Raw genomic sequence first — 22,208 nt, forward strand, 5'->3', positions numbered from 1 at the left:
CATAGGTGTTGGTTGATGTGTTCATGTTGGGGAATGCCGAGGACGAGTCTGGCGGCGGTGTTCTGTATTGTCTGGAGTTTGCGGAGTAGGGACTTGTTGATGCCGGCGTAGAGTGCGTTTCCATAGTCCAGTCTGCTGGTGATGAGTGCGTGGGTGACTGGTTTCCTTGACTGGGGGGGGGGGGGGATCTACTTGAAGGCCTTGCGGAGGGTGTGGAGGATGTTGAAGCAGCTGGAGGTGACGGCGTTGACCTGTCTGTTCATTGTGAGTGATGAGTCGAGTACGATGCCAAGGTTCCTATCTAGTGACTTGACACATGCATGCTTCACAGCGCTCTGCATGTGAGCATAACCAGACTGGCGGATACTAGCATCCATGATAAAGGTTTTATTGTCATCCCCTCATTACCAAGTGAGTTCAGTCAGTGATCCAAAATGTCCCCAGTGGGAGCGAGGAGGGGAGGGCAGTGAAATCTCGCTGCCTGTCCAATATTTTGTTGTTAAATATTGGGCTCAAACAACTGATTTCAGCAATATTGTTCAAATATGTTGTCTAAAAAGTTAAATGTTCTGCATGCAATTGTGAAGAGAAATCTCTGAAATATTCCAATACTTTAGTGTCCACTGCATTATTTATCTGCACTAGAAAATCCATGTGTGGCATCATTTCTACTCAAATCTCAGACCTCTACCTTGAATTGTATCCAAGATGGTCTCTTAAGTAGTGGGTCTAAGGCCAATCTTTCCCACATCCTACTGTATTCTTCATTCTTGACTGTTCTCTAGGCTCATGGAACACTGACACATAATGTGTCTGGGTCGTGCATATTAGGACCGAGCAGAGTTGGACTCCGGATGCTCCGTGAAATGTCTGAACTCCTGCACACTTAAACTTCATTGCCTTGACCAGCAGCTTACTGTTGGCACTTATATTTTTGGGTGTTAGAGGAGGGGTAAGCGTTTGAGTAACCGGACAGATGTCGATTTGATTCCAGACTTTATTCGGTATGTAAAAACAACCATAAAAGCAACCAACAAAAATTGCACATAATTATGATCATAAATAAAAACAACACCAATTACACAGGATTGGAATCACAAATGACTGTGCCAAAAGTACGTTTAAAAATGACTTTAAAAAATAGACTTCCATCCAATTACCATCAAAATCATTGTATTATACTTTTGCGTATATGGATTTCTTTTATAAAAAAAAAGTGAGACATTACGGCAAACCCTGGTATCATTTAGCTCCAGCATATATTTCAGGGCAACAATATGCAATCTAATATCTTTTGCAAGCAGAAGAGGTTTAAAATAATAGCCCCTAAAATTAGAATAAAAATCACAGAATACCATGAAGTGCATAATGCTTTGCTTGCTCTGGCCATCACAAGGGCAGGGAGTTGTATCTGGGGGACAGGTTTCCATGGAGTAGAAGTCAACAAGATGATGGGCAATCCCTAGTCTAAATCTAATTAATGCTAAACGGTGCATTACACTTGAAACATAAGTTGACTAATCTTAATAGCCCTCTTTTAGCGCAAGTGAAAGGTAGAATATAACGCTTGTTATCCCTCCCTCCCTCCCTCTCTTCTCACCTCAACTTCCCTTTCATAGGTCATAAAGGTGTCTTTAATAGACTTTTTGGTGATTGTTACTATTGGGGGGTTAGACTGAATTGGAATCTTAAATAAGTAAGTATAAATGGAGTTGAAATAACCTAGCCAGGGAAAACACAATGCATTATCCAAAGACAGGCGATCTAAAATAATGGACTTGGTGAAGCTGGTCTCATCTTTTATCCAAATAGAACGCCAAAACAGCAAGGGGTGAAGTGTAACTATACCTGCAAGATACCCTCCCTCTCCATTTATAATCCCCGTGGAGGCAGACGTAGGTATACATAAACACTTCAGGAAACAATTTTTCTCAGTCGGAAGAGCCTTACTGTTATAGTGGCCCCACACACCAGACCTGTATGTAGTAATTGGTAATACCCTGGCCTTATAAATTGCTAACATATCTTTATTCGATTGGTTGCTTCCACCTTTAGCACATATATATTTACCAATTGAATCCAAATTCACACATTGCTCTATGTCTCCGCTCCTTATCAAAAAACCAAACTGCCCCAGGGAAAATATAGAGTGTTCGATTGCCCACTCTTCCAATCTCACGAGTAACACTTTATACATCACTTTCGCCAAAGAGTCTAAAAAGATATTGGGCATTAGTTCTCGGTTCTGGTTTGTAGCCTTTTTTTTATAGATCGGTATTATAAAAGACATCCCGATGAAGGCGAAATCACAGTGGTCATGGTCATATTATAAACTCTAGTTAGAATTGGATCCCACAAATCGACAATAGTTTTAGAACATCCACTGGCACCCCATCGGGTCCTGGGGCTTTAACCCCTATGCTTTCTGTCAGTGCTAAGAAAACTTCTTCTATCATGATATTCAGTCGTAGAGGAGGCCAAGGGTAGTGTTTCTCTCTTGGGATAACCTCCTTCCTTGCAGCTGGTAAACTAAAACCTTTCCATAAAATGAGCAACCCAGGCATCAAATGTAAAATGGAACAGCAGCTCTGGAAAAGAGTCCTAAAAGGATGAATTGACATTATCCCAAGGTGCAAATTGTGTTTTTCGACCGGACATATAGCGCTTACCCCCACATAAAAGTTAATAAGCACCGCTGTTGGGAGCGGACTCACTTAGCTCTCTGGACACACTCTCGGAACGGCGTCCGCCATCTTGGGTGAGGCAGGGACTCCTCGTGGTGACACTCGGCCAGCGCACTAGTTTCGCAGACCGGACTCCACGCCCTACTTAAGGTGAGCTGGAGGCTCGCTCTGCCTTGAATTAAGGCACTCGTACCGCGCTCCAGGAGGAGTTTGACGCGCTCACACGATACCGGTCAGCGCTCTTGCGCTTTTAAAACTTTAGTTGTTATTTTTGGTAGCGCTTAGCGCTTTTTAATATTATCCCGTTTTTAAGGTGCAAATTGTGTTTTTCGACCGGACATATAGCGCTTACCCCCACATAAAAGTTAATAAGCACCGCTGTTGGGAGCGGACTCACTTAGCTCTCTGGACACACTCTCGGAACGGCGTCCGCCATCTTGGGTGAGGCAGGGACTCCTCGTGGTGACACTCGGCCAGCGCACTAGTTTCGCAGACCGGACTCCACGCCCTACTTAAAGCTCGCTATGACGACGCGCAGCGGAGATGCGCAGCGGAGTCGCCGGACCCACGCCGGAGTCCAGCCAGAGTCCTGCCCGTCTGGGCTCGTCCGGGCTCAGACGGGCTTAGGGCATGGCACTATGTCAAATTTTCTACCACTGCGTATCATCTACTCACGAGAGGAGTTACTTGCATTACGCATCAATCCCCCGGAAAAGCACCCTGTTACCAACTTGGGTGCGCGGACACTCCCCCCACGAGGATTGGACGCATTGCTTCATCCTCCTCCTGATACAAGTACTTTACTATGGGGCATGCTTAATTGCAGGTCACTTCCGTGTCATGCCGTAGAAATTAACATTCTTATTCAAGAGCACGAACTAGACATCTTGTTTCTGTCGGAAACGTGGATTACTCCTGGTTCTGATGCGGACATTGTACTTGCCCTCCCTCCAAGTTACCTTATCGGTCATTTGGATAGACCTGAGGGACGAGGGGGTGGACTTGCCGTTATCTATCGGGATAACCTTAACTGTAGGGTCTGGAGGGGCTTGGTGGCAGATTGTGAGAGTTGCCACTTTTCCATACAGGTATCACCAACGGTTACATTGGCTGGCCTGCTTATTTACCGACCCCCGGGTAAGGTCGGCCACTTTGTAAGCTCTGTGATGGAAACGGTAACCCTCTTGGCAACATCCACATCTTCCTTCATTGTGCTAGGGGACCTGAACCTGCACTTTGAGGACACGGCGGACATGATTGCAGCAGACCTCAAAGGAGATCTATCGGCTTGTGAGCTCCGGTTAGTCAACTCAGGAGCCACCCACGTGAAGGGCCATTTGCTGGATCCGGTATTTTCGAACATCCCTCGGCTGAGGGCCAGACCAGCTCTTCCGCTCCCATGGTCTGATCACTCCTTAGTGTCGATGGAATGGCAAATCAATCTGCCCTCTAAACCGGCACCTCAAGAGGTGGTGGTGGACCGTATATGGTCGAGACTACCGATCGGTGACTGGACTCAGGCCCTGGCAAATTCACAACCCGTAGCTGAGGCAGACCCGATTCAAGGAGATGCTGACCTCAACCGATGGTTGACTGCCTCGCTTGATGGCCTCATACCGGTGAAAACCCTACAGAAGAGGGAGAAACGAGTGGGTTCTGCCCCCTGGTTCACGGATGAGCTCCGCCGGCTTAAGAAAGGATGTAAGAAACTGGAAAGGGCCTGGAGGAAGAAATTTGATGCGGCCAGGCGCAAGGATTACTGGACAGCGATGAGAGCCTATAAAGCGGCCCTCCGCCTGGCAAAAGCACAATTTTTTGAGGAGCGAATACAACTTGCCTCAAACTCCTCCAGGGAGACCTTTAAGGTGGTGCAAGAACTGCTAAAAGTTCCTGAGCCAGCAGTCACCCATGACCCTGAGAGGTGTAAGGAGTTGGCTAATTTTTTCCATACTAAAATAGTAAAAATACTAGACTCTTTACCCCAGGTGGCTATATCTCATGGGATTCAAGAAGAACCCCTCCCTGTGGGGATAAAAGAGGGTCCCTTCTCCCTTGACATGTTCGGCCCAGTTTCAGAAAGTGAAACATTAAAAGCTATAGTTTCCATAAAAAGCGGTTCCCCCATGGACCCTGTCCCTTTTAAAATTCTAAAACAAGCGGCAATCGCTGTGGTTGGGCCCATTACGAACTTGATCAATGCCTCCTTCTCTCGTGGTTTGGTGCCACCCACCTGGAAAAAAGCCGTGGTCAAGGCTCTTCTAAAAAAATCTAACCTCGACGCGACTGAGCTGGCCAATTTCAGGCCCATTTCTCTGTTGCCAGGTCTCAGCAAAATTGCTGAGAAACTTGCTAACCATCGACTGTCCAACTTTCTTGAGTCAAATGGCCTGCTCCGAGACTCACAGACCGGCTTCCGTCCCGGCCATGGCACCGACACGGCCCTCCTGGCGGCCGTTGAGGAATCGAGGCGCATCTTAGATTCGGGAGGATCAGTGGCAGTGATCCTCCTGGATCTGAGTGCGGCATTCGACACCGTTGACCATCAGGTGTTGACCCAACGGCTGTCAAAGGTGGGTGTGGCAGGTGTCGCCCTGAAATGGCTCTGCTCATTTCTGGAAGACCGTTCCTATCAGGTCTGGGAAGGAAGCAACAAGTCTCCATCTATTTCTCTCCAGTGGGGGGTGCCGCAGGGCTCGTCCCTGAGCCCGACATTATTTAATGTCTACATGGCCCCCCTGGAGGATGTGGTGACCCCTTATAACATCAAAATCGTCAGCTACGCTGATGATACTCAGCTGGTGGTCGCCCTTCCTCAACTGGTGGAGAACCCTGACTTGTTGCACTCATGTCTGGCGGACGTCCACACCTGGATGAGCAGTTCAGCCCTGAAGCTGAACGGCTCTAAAACAGAGATTATGCTGCTTGGAAACAAAGCGCCACCACTGCCACCTTCATGTTGGCCAAGCTGTATGGGTGACTTTCCAACCATGAAAGAGGAGATCAAGAGCTTAGGAGTCTGGCTGGAGCAAGATCTTTCCCTTAGAACTCACGCCAAAAGAACTGCGGGAGTCTGTTTTGCCCTGCTGCGGGCTGCGCGGAAAATTCTTCCGCTTCTTCCTTTTCCATCAAGGAAGTTGTTGATTCAGGGTTTGATAACATCTCGCCTTGATTACAGCAACAGTCTGTTTCTGGGCGCCCCTGAATCGACTTTTAACAAGCTTCAGCAGGTGCAAAACGCGGCAGCTAGACTCCTTATGGGTATCCCCCGGACAGAATCCGCCAGACCCGCTCTCAAGGCACTGCACTGGTTACCGGTGCGGGAGAGAGTACAGTTCAAGGCACTGTCCATCGCCCATAAAACATTCCAGGGCGGCGGGCCCCCTCTTTTAGGGAGCCTGGTAGTACCTTATAAAGCGAATAGAGCACTGAGGTCTGACCAGAGGTGTCTGCTCCAGGTCCCGAGAGTAAAAAGATCACGCACGGGAGGGAGGCGATTCTCTGTGCATACAGCAATGCTCTGGAACTCCCTCCCATTAAAACTCCGCGCTGAGACCTGTACCCTGCGTTTTCGCAGAGACTTGAAAACACATTTGTTTCCCCGGTGAGTCGCTATCTCTACTCCATGGTCCCACGGTCGATGCACTGTTCATAGCGCCGGGATGCCCCAGGGTAGCTGTGCGCTATATAAGTTTTAATAATAATAATAATAATTATCTGCCGTACCTGCAGCCTGAACAATTTAGACCAAGCTTCTTCTTGTAGCTCTTTTTTCCCTTGCAGTAAGGACATTTTTTTAATTGAATCTACGGGATTTGATTAACATATTTTCTCTGGGTTAGCAATGGAGGGCCAATTTCAATTCTTGGGAGGCTATAGTACATGCATGCTTAAACCTACCTGTGCATTGGCAATGGCCTGCATTACTCAGGCGAGTCAAGAGGTTATATTAGTAATGCTAATGAAACTAGAGCAGTGGTTCCCAAATTTTTCACTCCTGAGGACCCCCATTGAGTAACCACTGAAAGCCGGGGACCCCCAAGCAATTTGTAGGATTTAAATTTCAAACATTGAAACTGTAATTAAAAAAAAATAAACACACGTGTGCACACAAAACAAATACTCAAATTACTAAGGATTTCAGGGGCATATTTACAAGTCCCTATCACCATGGGAACGTCACTTTTAGCGATGTTCCTGTGGCAATAGGGGCTTTGCCTTATTTACAAGGCAGCGTTAAGCCACTTATTGTGGCTTAACCCTGCCTTGTAAATAAGACCCCTTTTCACGCAATGCTTAGCGTGAAAAAGATGGGCAGTGGGAGTTACAGTGGGCGTTTCATTCCAACACCCATTGATTTTGACGCTGCCCTCTATTTACAAGGTCAGCTTAAATAGGAGACAGCACCCAAATTAAGACCATGAAAAACCTGGTCTTAACTTGGCGAAATGAGGAGAAATGCCTTATTTCTAAAAACACCTTTGATTGTTTATATTCAGGAACATGACCCTTCCTGCGCATAAACAATCTTTAATAAAAATGAGGTTTTGTAAGTTCCATGTGTGCTGCATTAGGCAGCACACATAGAAGTGACAAAACAGCATTACAAAATTGTTCATGTGCAGGATGTGGGAACATAGCAGCATCAGGATAATGATAGACTGGGAATAAACATATGTTACTAACTTTTTACCATGCAGTTTGCAAGCAGCTCTTTAATGACAGTTTATAGGACACTGCTAAATTACGATTGTCCCTTATGAATTGCACAGTGACGAAAGAATCTCTGTGACAAAATTAACCCTGGGCATAGTTCGCGAAGTAGCACTTCGCGAAGCTACGCAAAGTGCAGTTCGCACTACGCGTAGCACTTCGCGAACTGCGTAGTACCTTGTTCGCACTGTGCCAGATGTCGTTTTCAATGATTGCACAGTGCGGACAAGCAACCGGCACTGTGCAATCCTTGAAAATGGCATCTTGCAGTGCGAGCTGTAGTTTTGTGCTGCTCGAGTAGATTTTTACTCGAGCGGCAGCTTTCTCAACGCGAACTGGTAGTTTCTCATCGCGAGCGGTCGTGAGCCTACGCGACCACTCGCAATGAGAAACCTGACCTCCTCATGTTGGGAATCTCGCCGGGAGGTTTATTTTCCTTGCTCGCGATCGCCAACTTGATGTTGCTGATCGCGAACAAGGAAAAAGTCTCGCCGGGATGTCATTTTGCTTGACGTTGAGGACCGCGAGCAAGCAAAAAATGACCGCAGCACTACGCAACACTACGCTACGCGTGTTCACACTGTGCTACGTGCAATTCGCGTAGTGCGAAGTAGCGCGAACGTCGCAAACTATGCGAGCATAGTGTAGTGCTTTGCCCAGGCTTAGACAAAATGAGTAACCCATTGACCTATGCACATAAAATACTGTTTTTTAAAATGCATTGTACACGTTCTTTGCAGTAGGCATATTAACTCTCTGTGTCACATTAGATAAGTCAAAGCTGCTACTGGACAAAACTCTCGTCTCTCTCCAGCAGGTAAATTAATCACTGGCATTTTCTTGACACTTTTATAGTTGCTCGAAAACTGCTAATTTTACAAAGAACTTTGCAGTGCTTTTAAAATTGCTGGCTGAGGACCCCCTGGGAATGTGCCACGGACCCCTGGGGGTCCTGGGACCCCAGTTTGGGAAACACTGAACTAGAGAGTAACTGATTGGAAGTAACTTCATCTTCCAGACAATAGAGAATATCTATAAGGCCCTTATAGAAAATACCATGTATAATTTTGGTTGAGTCAACTCCATCCCACTTAATGCATAAACGTATTTAGTCTTGTACAGGTGATGTCAGTAATGAGACTTGGTGAGACATTACTGGCTTTGCTCCAAAAGAAGACCGTCAATACAATACAGTTGTGATCACTCCGGTCCGGCTTAACAACCCTAGGTGTGGGACACAACTTGCTTGCATTAGCTGAAATTAAGATATGGTCAATGATGGTTGTGGCTTTCCTTCCTATCGGGTCGCCATTATTATCACAAGTGCATTTTAATAAATGTAAATCCAACTTAGTAATCATAGAATTCAGTATACCCCCATAGTTGTGAGGAAAATGTAAATAACCAGCCCTGGGCTGGTCGGTGACCCGACAAACCTGTGTGGCTGATAAGGGGCAGGATTGGCTGTTAAAATCTCATTGACTAGAACTGCTAAGTATGGGCAGCATTCTGGTGGTAAATTAATGGCAACATGAGCATCCACTCTATTGGGCTAAAGGCTGTAACTCAGGGCATGAAATGTAACTTTGTGTCGGCTCAATTTTGTTCGCATTAGGTTGCTGTGACATATTCCTCGTTTGAACCATAGGAGCAGAAAATGTTCACATCCCATAGGATGTAACTCATAGTACCGGCCTCCTGTAAGCTCTCAGAACGGAGTCTTGATGCCCCTATATTGGACCCTGACATATTGGGTATTATGGTTACTATTGATGGTTTTTCAGGGACACCCTCTCCCCCTTGAATTCCCAATGAGTGGGTTAGGATAATGGGTTCTGATCTTATTCACCTCGGGTATTAATCTAATGGGTATTAACAAATCCTCCATTCTAGATGTTATACCTGCTACTAGTGGTGCCCAGTATGACTCCACAGAAGGACTTGGCCGAGTCACTACCTCTATGTGCAGCGGGTTACGGGCGGGAGGGCATTTAGTCTATTAGTCGCCATAGGGGGCCTTCCTGCACTTTCTTTTACTCTTGGGTGTGGGAGGGCAGCAGTAGAAGCACAATTATCTTGATTTGATTGAATAACCGGGCCTTCTACAGTACTGAGGCAATAAGACTGCCCTTGCTGCGACTCCAGTACTATTGGCGTGACAACATCGTCCATAGATTACTCAGCCACCCCACCTCTGCTCTTAAAGAGAGGCGTCATTCTACCATATCTATTTCTTTAGAAATAATGTTTACCGCCCGTACAAAAAAAAGAATCGATTGTTGTTTGGGCGGTATCCAATACTGGAGGAGCATTTATGGCTTTGCACCTGCCCATGTCAACTTAAATAAATCTTAAAAAAATAATCCAAATGATATGGCCCACTTTGACAGAATTATCCACTGGTCATATAAACAGTTTATACCATGAAGAGATAAACAATCCGTTACATTCGAGGCTGAACGAACAACCTTATGTCCCACTTTTTAAAAACGTCAAATTAAAAAAACTGAATGATCGGGTTATACATGTGCCGAAAGTTCCTTCCTGTGATGCATTAAGAATCGGGCTAGACAGTTAAGACAGTTGAGTCTCCCCCTGTCCGCCCCCTTCCATAGTAAGTGCACTAAAGGGTTGAGGCTCCTAATTACTAAAACCACATGAAAAAGAAAAACAGTACCTTCCTCTTACATGAACAGACAAATATTAGAGGGAGGGAGGGAGGGAGGGGGGCTGACATGGCCTCTTCTGGGCAAGGACGGGCCCACCCTTGAACCGGGCTGTCGCGCCGCGGGAGTGGAAAAAGCGATTTATAGCTGACACTCACCAGGTGTAGGGTGTTGGTGCAGGCCTGCAGGGCCGCCTCCTGGGGTCCTGGGACTGCTGGAAGTCGCAGACAGTTGTCATTTAAGTATAAACAATCCAGCCACAGACCTGTGTTGCTTTGGGGGCGTGTCCTGACAGTTGTGAGATTCAGGTTTAGACCTTCTCCATTGTCTTTAATTTGCTTGCTTCTTATGCGTTACCTTTGTGGGCTTTTTAGGTCTCGGTTAGTGAAGGCTGCGCTTGCGCAGTCTCGCTCGCGAGATTTAATGACTTGGAGAAGAGGGGCTTGAACCCGCCCCTCTTCTCCACTGTTCTCCATTGGCTGGCCTCTTGAATGCTGGCCAGCCATTGGAGAAGAGGTCAGTCATTCCGATTAGGCCCCGTCCTTTTCAGATCGGGGGGCGTGTTTTTTGCAAGAAGTTTCATTCTCTCCTCCAGCCAATGGTTGGAGGAGAGAAAAGACAAACACGCCCCCGAATCCGAAAATGCTGCTGCCTTTCTCCGAGGCATTTCTGCTCTGCCTCGGAGAAAGGCGGTGTTGTCTTCCGGTGCCCTCGGCTTGTTACATCTGTTACTGCCCTTTACCCGCAGCCAGACTGACAGAGGCCTGCCTGACACCGGGCACTGGCGTGGAGGGCTCCCTGGCTGTCAGTGACAGATTGGGGACAGTTGTTGATTTCGAAGGGGGGGAAGGGGGTGCCCCGAGAGCCCAGCGCAGCCCTCCTCGCCCCTGCGACGCTTCCTTTTCAGATGTCCCGGGCCGTGGAGGAAGCAGAAAGGACACCCGCCCTCTGTGTCACGGTGAGTACCTCGTACACACTGACTGCGGCCCATGGGGCCCTCTTTTTGGCCAGGACAGGCCTGGCAGGGTGTGCAAGGGCAGTCAAGGGCCTGGCTTGGCGTTGGGTAGCCGGAGATGTTTCCCTCCAGGCCTGTGAGTGGCTGCGTGGACTGCGCAGCGCCTTGCGGTGGCCATTTCCTGTAGAGTTTTGCGTCGAAGGCTCGCCGGCCCGTTGCCTTCTCCTGTGCCAAGGGAGCTCACTCGGTGCGCTCGTTCCTAAAATAGACCGCTCCTGTCTCCGGGTGGGGTGTTAAAAGGGCATTGGCAACAGACAACACGAGTAGGGCGCACTTCATGTTTTGAGCTGGCCCGAGGAGCGTCATTTTGTTTTCCGCCCCAGAGGATGCGCTATAGTAAAGCAGACCCCACGACGTAATGGAAAACTAAGACATTTATTTAGAAGTTGCAAGTCCTTTGCGCGTGAATGGCAGGGCGGTGTAGCAAGTGCAGACGCGAGTTTGTTTTCACAGGGGGTGGATGTGGCTCCTGCCTGGGAGTTAAGAGTCAGGGCTCAGAGGAGATGGTTGATGAAATTTGGAGGGGGGGGAGGGGGGACACGAGCACATGTCATCTGCCTTTTAAAATGTTTACCGTATGTATTCTATATGGTGCCTATGGCGGTTTTTCAATCTGGTTGCGCGTTTATGCGTCCTATGCTTTTATTTGGTTTAAAATGCACTTTGATGTAATTGCTTCAAGTATAACGCTTTCCTTCTTGCGAGCGTTGTATATTTTAACACAAGACCGAGTCCAGAATATGTACAGTAAATAGTTGCATGTTTGTCTTCTTCGCACCCTTTCTCCGCAGACAGGATAGTTTATTATCCCTGGAAGTTGTAAAGTGAATCTCCAGGGCCCGGGACATTGAGTTCCACGTTGAGCCAGGGCAGCATTTGCTTCCAAGGGTGGGTGCACTGGACATGTTCGGAGGGGTGTCTCTGCTAGTTCAAAGCCCACAAAAGGACAGTTTAGCGTGTTTAGGGGGGAGGCAACACTTCCCTCTTTCAAGTATGTTGTATCATGAAGAAATGTGGATGAAATGCAGACATTCCAAAGCAGTAAGGCTTTGTTTTTGAGGGGAGCTCTTGCGGATTAGGGACACACTGCTTTGTGGAGAATGATACCTCCAAATCTCAGTGTGTAGCGGTTCGAAGGCACACATCATAGGCCAAGCGCTTTACCATGGCCAAGCACGAGGGCTTAGATATGAAATCAGGGACACAAATCAATGACCCTGTCTTGTTAGTTGCACGCACCCGTGCAGTGTTCAGGGGATGTTAAGGAATGTTTCTTTCTCAGTATTTGTGCATCTTGAACCCGAGGCAGTGGTAGAAGTAGATCGTTTTAGGATCACAAAATAGAAGATGCCAGTTGATTTGTGTCCCTGATTTCATATCTAAGCCCTCGTGCTTGGCCATGGTAAAGCGCTTGTCCTATGATGTGTGGCTTTAACAAACACGAGTTTATAAATCAGCATTGCTTTACTGTTTGAGCTTGGGCAGAAGAGAAATACTTGCATCTCATTTTGTTACCGTATGCAATTATTCTTGTAATGTTAGTGCCTTGCACAGTGGTGTCTGCTCTTCCAAGTTTGGGCAGGGCTTTCACACTGTGGAATCATTAGACTGTGGCCCCCATCTCGTCCTTCCCGGTGATCTGCTTGGGTGACTAGGGGCCCATCACTTCTCAGCTATCTTGAGCCCCAGCTATCGTTAGAGCTTTGAAATTGACTCCAGTATTAATCGTATTCTGGGATGTTTCTATGTACATTGTACAGCTGACCATGGCATCCCGTAGTGTGCGCAGAAGCAGTCGTCTGGCCCTTGCCCATCAGGGGCTTGTTACAGTGAATGTGCACTGTCTGGCACGGGGAGCTGTCCTGCACTTGAGATGTACCTCACTGAAGAGGCCTGTGACGCTGGAATATTCCAGGGTGGTTTGTGTTTCTGTTCAGAGAGGGCGCTGCACAAGGTTTTGTGTTGGACTGGGTTATATGGGGCAGAGCAAAGACTTCTGTTCATGATTGTCTGTCGATACTGTTACAGGCGAGCGCTAAAATGACGGAATAGATTCTCGTAAGCATACATTTTTTATGTCGTTCTTCTGTGGAGAAGGTGTTTGGTGGCTTGAAATGGAGCTGACAAGCCTGATAAACGTTGTACTGACGTTTGCCTTTTCTAACCGCAGCTTAATTCCAGTAATACCTGCTCCAGGCGGGTGGCACACTAAAGGGGGTGGGGGATGGGTCTGGTTTCTAGGTTCCACGCCCCTCTCCCTGTTGCTTAAGTGCTCCATTTGGAAGCTGTGCCTTAAACGGAGTCCAGAAGGCCCCCTCCCACTCCCACCACACACCCTCATTCCTTCTCCCAGTCAGGGGTCTCTCACCAGCCTCCCATTTGAGTCACTCTGATGCTTCCTTGTCACACAGAAACGGGCATGTGTGATCCTCTTCCAGATAAACCCGCTCCCGACATCCGATGCAGTTGATTTAGGCTGGCTATCGTTAGTCATTCGGAGGAGTGACTACAGCCAGGGCGCCTGTCGGTACTCCCTTGTAATCGGTCACACTTCACTCGGCAAGTTAGCCAATCTAATGCGCCCGGGTTCACTTCTTGTTACTCCCTTGGCTTGGACGGCGCGAATCTGACTGTTAGGTGTCCGATGCGCTTTAAGAAGGGCTGTTTCTTTCTCATACACCGCCCAGTGTGTAAAACGGTTACCCAGGCTGCGATCGGCTTCCTTCCAGCCACAAAATGGTACCGTTGTCCACAAACCTACATAAAAACACAATTCGCAAATAACCGTATAGCGAACATTCCCTCAAAACATGGGGGATGGTGGGGCAAATAAGTGGCGTTGGAAGGGACACTCGTCATTCCAGTTATGCAGGATGTGCTGGGGTCCTTATGCTAAAAATATTACGGAATATAAATGCAATTCTACAGCTTTCCGAACCCTACTCCGATGCATGAGCGCATGCGTTCATCACCTGTGCGCTATAAGTACTTTATCATGAGGACTGTACCCTTCATAAGGGAATGAAAGAGAATATCCAATAAGGTGTCGACCTCAGAAGGATGAGAGGTTGAGTAGACGCGTCTGGATTGGACCCTGTATCCACGAAGCAAGACGCGGTGAATTACCTGCGCTCGAGCTTCAGTTCAGTCCAGTCTCTCCCTCTGTCCCTGCCCCCGGGAGTGCAGTGTCGCCCTCCGCCAGGGCGTTGTATGTCTGTCCCTTCCGGGCCGGCCGCCCCCCCCCCGACGGGTATCCGGCTCAGACTGCTCCCTTCGTCCTTCCTGTGTCCTGTCTGGTTCCTTCGGTTTCAGAAAGGCTGGATTGATACGCGTGGCGAGGAGCTACAGCACCCCGACAAAATCTCAAAGTTTTATTACTTCCACAAAATCTCAGCCTTTCCTTACCCCCACTCACGATTTTAGCTAAATTTGCACACGCCATGAAAGTGTAAAAAAAAAAACAAGCATTTACAATGCAACGGTCTCGGCATTGTTAAAGTTAGAGCTATTGGCATTGCTCATGACAATGCCGTTTCTTTAAATGTTTTAAAAACAAAAATAATGTCATGAGCAATGCCAATAGCTCTAACTTTACCAATGCCGAGACCATTGCATCGTAAATGCTTGTTTACCTCGTGTTTGCGCTGGAACACAGATTCATTACTACGTCGTTCCACTGCTCCCTTTTTAAGACACTATTTTAGTTTTTTAATAGCCCGGTAAAGGAGTCGATGTGTTTCCCGCTCCCTCAGCACAGTGAGATCTATTTATTATGTTTCTTTCTTCTGTCGCTGATATTTTTTTGTGGTCAAATAAGTTCAGTTTTAATTAGGATGCCCTCAAAATAAAGCCGTTCAGGTAGCACTCTGTGCAGCACAACCCCCTCCCACCACCCAACCGAAATGTATGCATTTGGCTTTATTTGACATACTTAAATCTTTTTTTATTTACAGGTGGTATGCAGGACTGGAATTATTTGAACACAAACTGCTTTGAAGTCACCATTGAGTTGGGCTGTGTGAAATACCCTGAGGAAAAGGCACTACGTTCATATTGGGAGCGAAACTACAGATCTTTGCTGCAGTTCATTTTGCAGGTAAGAGCAGGAATTCAGCGCCACAGATTGTTAAGTTAATTATTACTCCTTGTTTGAAATTTTACTGAAGAGGTTACTGGATCCTTTTTTTTTTTCCTCACGAATTGTATTAGTTTTTAAAGGTACAAAATGAGCAGGGCCCTACAACCATATTACATATAATGCAAAAGACATAGTGTACCTGATTTTATCGTTCCATAACAGCTTGACCTGCAGAACACCTGGCCAGATAAGTAACAAACTACACCGAACCCTACTAAATATTCGTAATTGCGTGTTCAAGACGTGTCTATTAGCTATCAATTTTGTCTGACTATGGTATCTGAATATGAGCCATGCATTACCCAGTGGGATTATGAAAGTCTGAGTGTGGCAAGGGGGGTAAGTCAATGCCCCTATATGGCGCCCAGCTGGACCAGATTCTTCTGTGTTTCTGTGGGAATCCCCTCGCTTCAAAGACTACAATTTCGGCACCCATGCACCTATCCATTGCCTTCTTCTAACCCCCAATGCTCGGCGGGGAAGTCTCCTTCCATTTCTGGGCTATGTCCCTTTTAGCTAGAGTTAGGCCCCAAAACAGGAGGTGTTGCTTATAACAGTTTCCTCCTGTCTCCTCTGTGTTATGAAGGAGCAGCAGTCTGGAGTCAAGTGGGATAGTCCAGGCCAGCACCTGACTCAGGCAGGACGTCACCTTCTTCCAAAATGGCTGTACCACAACACAAATCCACACCGTGTGGAGAAAAGAGCCCTCTTCTTATGTACATCTAAGGCATTGAGGGGACTGGATAGCACCCATCCTCCATAACCGGGATCGGGTGTAAAATACCTGGTGAAGGTACTTGAACTGTATAAGGCGGTAGCGCAAGCAAACCACCGCATGTTGTGGACTGACTAGGGCCTCCGTCCAGTCGTTGTCCATCAAGGTCAGCATATCGACTTCCCACGCTGCTCTAGTCTTGTGTAATGAGTTGTGTGTGTAAGTGGTTAACGTTTGGTAGATGTGTTTGATCTTGTGCCTCCATTTGTAGACTAACTTCTAGTGGGTGAAACTCTGGAAGCGTCCCTTACATGCCAGATGTGACCGTCTAAAGCATGTCGCAGTTACCGGTGTAACTCGGTTTGCAATTGCTGAAAAGACTTAAGTTTACTGCCATGCATGATTTCTCCTAAGGTGGAGATTCCAAAGAGGTCCTATTTGCGGAAGCCAACCTGAGCGGAGACTGAGCGTAGGTATGTGCCCTGCTAGAGGGGGGTTGTTTGCTGGATCAGTTTTAATGCCAAGTAAAATGTGTATTGTTCAAATGAACAGCGTTCCTCTCCTGATATTGTCAAAGTACAATATGTGCTGTGGAAGATTGCTGTGTGAATGAGTTTCAGCATGGGCAGATTTTGCTTTCCGTTTAAATAAGGGTATTAACTCCCAAAGCCTCATATTCAGAATAACTTCAGTATCTCATTATGGGTTTTTAAAAGTATGTCACATAAAATCTACCTCTTCTGATGAATATTTCAAACCGAAAATTCCTCACCTTGTGAATATTCCTTAGGTGTCGGACTAGATCTGGAATCTACTGGTACTCCTGTAAACCAGTAGAGGGCGTCATGCAGCTCAACACATCATTCCACTCCAGAAGCGACGAGTGGAGCCACATATAAGCTCGTTGACATCAGTTACTTACTTTACACGTGGATACAGAGCTACTCCTTGGACTTTCTGACCATTACTTTTCTCCAAATTGTCCAGTGTGAAAGGGAAAACATTTCCTAAGGTGACCGGGTTTAAAATGTGCAGGGCCTGTTACAAACAGTTGTCTGTGACAGACCCTCGCAAAATCTGTTTATGGTGCCTGGGGTCGGAAAACAATGACTACCCCAAGATGAAGCAGAAGGTCATTCGGCACCTGAGGCCAAACTCATACAAAGTCATTTCTAAAGCAGATTGTTGTCACGGTCGAAGTCTTTGGGTAAGTCCAGAAAAAGCATAAGAAGTTAAAGCAGGATCCAGCCTCATCCCGCCACTCAAGGATTCCAGAGAGGACTTGGGGTGTCAACTTACCTCCCATTCTGGCTCCCAATCTCCATTGGAGCAGATTAAGAGTTTGATCTTGGTGCACCCTAAATTTCCAGGTTCTTCTGCGAAATTGCAGAAAGTAGAGGCCTTCTGAAAGGTCATCCTGTGCATATTCGGCTCGTTAGTATCTACGTCTAGTACACTTTCAGGCCCAAAGATGTGTGGGGCCTCAGTCCTACTTCTGCCGGCGGGTCCGCCCTCAGTGCTCTGTGCCTCTTGAACCTGTATCTGGTCCAGCACCGACTTTGATACCGACTTCAGTCCCCAAGCCAGCACCTGCACTAGTTCCTTTTGCATCAGTGCTAATACAGACTCTACCAGGGTATAATGTACAGCATATTCTGCTTTCTGACTCTGCGCAGAATCCACCACTACATCGACCAAGATCCCACCTTTCTCTGGCCGGCACGCAGCCATGAGTCAATCTTTCAGATTCTTATATCTTGCCCATACCACATTTTAGGGCCCACCTTTCCCCCAATCTTTTTGGCACTGACTGGGTCATTGATAACGACTATGAAGGGGGCAACTATGTTCCCCACTATGATGAAGAAAACTGGCATGAAAAGCTTTAAGATGCTAGTAGGCTGAATACTTGCTCACGTATATGCTAGCCTTGTGTCTCCCTCCTAGCCCTGTTACGGAGCAAAGTGTCTCCATCCCTGTTATGTGAAACTAGATCTACATTTACAGCTTTCCATTATGGAAGTGAAGACTAATGTATTGACTGAAGTATTTCAACTTGTTCGGGCTCTAACGTTTAATGAGGCCCTTACGGATAGCCTTTTGGTCAAAACCATGATCGGATCCTCCTGTTAATAGACCAGTTTCTCATCGTTATCACCCCTGACTAAGCGACCGTACCTTTCTTACTTAACACCCGATGCCAGAGAGCCTGCTGGTGTGGGTGTCCAGTAGCAAAGTCATTCCGATCCTTTTCGTACCACCCTGCCTGGTCATATATCTGAATAAATAGACATTTGGCAAATGGATTGTCTCCACTCTTAGCCTGGCCCTGAGGTTTGTGACTTCCAGCTGGCTTGTAGGCTGCTTGTCTTGCTTCTGGAGATACTGTGGCACAAGTTTTACCAACTGTATTGAACGACTTTTGGTCACCCCTTACCCAAGCTGTTCAAGATGTTTGTGATGTAGCAATTTTTTTCATACTTTCTGGATTGGACACAACTGATGGCTTAGGTCGAGCAGTGGGTATTAGTGTGTCCCTTCAGCTCCCTGCCTCGATGAGGCCAACAGGCTTTTCTGGGGATGTGCAGGCATCCTAAATAGACATATCGTTTGACAGCGCTCACCTTTTTAAGTAAGAAAAGAGGACTCTGCCTTGGTGATGTTCAAGAAGAGCCGAGACACAGCATGTTCCTCGGGCCTTTCAACTCCCACAAGACATTTCTACCAGCAATGTAGCCCTCTTCATGGCTACAATAGAAGTTTTCCATTGCACCATCATACTCTTCTTCCACTCCAGCAGGCCTTTCAGACCATTTGTGGCTGATGCTGTGTTTCTCTGAGACCATGTATAGGACAGCAGAAACCTTGTGCAGCTCAGTCTGTCCCTCCTGCATCAACCGCCGCAAAACTGCTTTGGTATATCCTTACTGGCACACAGCCACCTTGTCAGAGGCAGGATCCATTATTTCTTCAGGGATGGCAAGCCATTACTTCAGGCAAGTGGGTCCCCCAAGTTGTACAGCAAGGTTACTCCCTTCCACTTCTTTCTACCTTGCCATCCCTTCCACCACCATAAGGGGCAGGTGATGGAGGACCATCTGCTCGTCTTGCAGCAGGACTTGTAGGCTCTTTTGGCCTAAGGGACCATAGAGCTACTTCCAGCATCAGAAGTAGGAATTGGATGATACTCCTGCCATTTCCTTGTGCTGATGAAGGACGTAGGCTGTAGTCCTATTTTAGATCTTCACCCTCTCAATGCCTTCTTGCACAATGGCAAATTTAAGATGCTCACACTAACTCTGGTCCTTTCTACCCGGAGACTGGATGGTGGCTCTGGACCTGCAGGATTGTGGTTCCCAGTAAGCCAGGAGCATTTTCAGTTTGCATCGCTCCTTTTTGATCTCAGAATTGCCTCTAGGGTGTTCACGAAAGTGATGGCGGTGGTTGCAGCACATCTTTGAAGGTCAGGAGTACCAGTCTTTCCCTACCTCAACCACTGGCTGATGAAGGCGAGCTCTGCTGAGTTAGTTGTCTGCCTCCTGCAGATGATGGGGAACCTCCTACCATCACTGAATTTCACTATCAACATGGCAGGTTCACATCGGATTCCTTCAGTTACTCCTGTTCATCATATCTATTTGAAACTGGTACCATTTCTTACCTTTGCCCTAGAATGGCAAGGACATTCAAGTTATGATCTTGATGCTTCAGTCTCTGTCCTAGAGCTCAGTATGGTTGATTCTGAGGCTCCTGGAGTTGTTGACCTCCTGCACCTTGCTTGCCAGGCATACCAGATGGAACATGCAGCTTCTGCAGGGTGACCTCAAATTTCAGTGGCAAAACTTATTCATTCTCTGTCTGTGGAATCTAGTTTCCATATGCTTCAATGAGGAATGCATGGCAATGTTAGTAATTTGGATAAATACAACTCAAATGGCCTTTTGTAGATTTGCTTGTCTAATTGTAGGGGCAATCGTACATTGTGCGCTCTTAAAATGACGTACTAAGTGCGCAGTGTTTTTACAATGTTTGCACCAGTTTGACTGAACATTTCAATAAAAACAAGATAAAAATGCATATGTAGTATTACAACCTATGGCGAATATGCAATATTTTAGAATTCCATCTACACAACTACAGTTTTATTTTGCACACTAGTTTGTAATCAACAATCAATACAACATAATCACATACATAAAGTTCAATAATGGTTGACAGAACAAATTACTTTGTCAAAAACAAAATTAGTACGCTCTCAGCACATATTAACCGCTTAAAAGAGAAGAATTGCGTGAAACGCGTGCCAAAGTTAGCTGGATAGTTCTGCCAATATCAACTCCAAGACAAAGGTGGTAATCATAGAAACCATTTCATAATAACTCTGGAATCACTGGCTCCTCGTGGCCAAACACAAGTTATGCCCAGTTTCACTGGTCAAATGTTTTCCCTATGTCTGAATTCCACCCTGTTAAATGCCCAGGGTCCAAGCTAGATGTACCTCCCACGCTTCTTCCTGATACGAAAGGTGTTAAGAAACCTCTTGGCAGTGAGTAATTGTTGAACTAAAAAATCTATGAGACTGAGGTATAAACTCCGCCCAATCAGGATAGCTATTTCTCAAAACTCAGCATACTGGGAGTTATCAAGAGCTATCTTCACCGTAACTAACATACTCGGCTATCGCGAAAAGGGGACCGCCTCCAAGGCTGCCTTACGACTGATTCTGTTAAGATGTATAAAATAGATAATATGTCAGACCCTGCCACATGCGTAGATCTTTTTATGCTTCTCTCTAATTTTCCATACATCAAATTCTTTCGACTAGGTTTGAAGTTCTGATGTAGCCTGTTTCCCTCTGTGACAGCTACTTCAGGATGTACCTCCGCCCCGCGGATTCAGCAGAACTTCCAGTCAATTGTGGTGTTGGTCCCCCTTTATTGTTGTCCAATTGTGAATCCGTCCGGGTGGGGTCTCCTTCCTAGGGCTGCAGCCTAGTTCAAGGTCCCTATCTGCTCCTGGCTGGCTAGCCAAAATGTTGCTTGAGTTCAAAATCCCTTAAAAAACTGAAGACAAGGGGCATTTGGCAAAATGAGCACAGTTTGTTTAATTAAACATTGCGTCCAGGAGAACAGTTACAGGCACACGGTCTGAGGACTATCTCAATTTACATTCAGCCTGTGCCCTTCTTTTCTACAAAACATGATGGGTTCTAAAAGTTTCTAGCATACCATATATGCTGAGGAATGTTGGTTGCCTTTGGAGTCGTAAATTAATTGTCTCAGGGTTACCACAGGTGGGTCTCAACCTCCCGTAGGCACAATGTGGCCAGTGGATAACGTGTCCAGATGTACTGCATGGAGATCACATGATCGCTGTGTGTGCCAGGTCCTGATTGGCTATGTGTTCCTTATTCATGTGGCATATGACTTTTTATGGTGTATTTAAGAGCGCACGTACCCCCTCCGGCCATGTGTGCTTTTATTGGTACAATCTCCCTTGACACTTATAATGCTGCTGTGCCTATCCGTAGGATTGTTTGAGTTTCCTGCCTGAACATTTGACTGCCAGTTATACACCCTCCCATCTGTGATATGTCAATCAGCAGTCCTGGGCTGTGGTTTCAGGGCCTGCTTGACTACATATTTGCGAGGTAAGGTTTATGTGGCGTTCACAACGGGCAAAATTTTCATTTTCTTCGATGAATGCATTGATTTCCATATCAATAAATTAATATATATGTGAATACAATCCAGTGAGCTGTTGAAACACGGCTTGTTTTCTCTACTGGAATAAAATTAATTTTGCAAGTTCACTGGATTTTGAGTGGCTCGTCCTTCTCATAGAATGGGTTAGAGGAGAGAGATGTGTACGCACGCGTACACACATCCACCTACACCTCCTGGCGGTCGTCATTAGGCAGTTATAATTAGGACCATGTTTTCATAGGAAAAGCGGCTTTTGACTTGCCTATACCTTTGGCACTGTTTGACCAATCTTCACGACATTTTCTGACAAAGTGCCCCGGTGATTCTAGTTGTGTATGGAAAACTTTGAGGCGATCCGTCAATTGAGGGACGAAATGGGTTGGGGGGGGCAGTGCTTTTCCCAGGTTAATTCCCATAGAGTCTTTAGACACACATGCAGCCCGAACTGTTGGACGGACTTGCACCATATTTGGCCAAACGGTAGCTTATCATGCGCAGATCATACTTTCAATTAGTTGGTGCAAATCCGTTCAGTAGTTTGTGAGAAAATAAAGGAAATCCAAATTTGTATATCT

At 46.6% G+C, this 22,208-nt stretch overlaps 1 protein-coding gene across 2 annotated transcripts in view; it reads left to right on the forward strand.

Moving 5' to 3' along the window:
- Nucleotides 1-22,208, forward strand: part of CPD (carboxypeptidase D) — a 752,391-nt gene that overhangs the window by 440,720 nt on the left and 289,463 nt on the right. For both annotated transcript variants that reach the window (XM_085649244.1, XM_085649245.1), the window contains exon 10: nt 15,029-15,171. In XM_085649244.1, coding sequence (XP_085505370.1) covers nt 15,029-15,171 — 143 coding nt within the window. The remainder of the gene's footprint in view (nt 1-15,028; nt 15,172-22,208) is intronic.

The sequence above is a fragment of the Triturus cristatus genome, chromosome 3_2 (assembly GCF_964204655.1).
Source record: "Triturus cristatus chromosome 3_2, aTriCri1.1, whole genome shotgun sequence".
NCBI classification, from domain to species: Eukaryota; Metazoa; Chordata; class Amphibia; order Caudata; family Salamandridae; genus Triturus; species Triturus cristatus.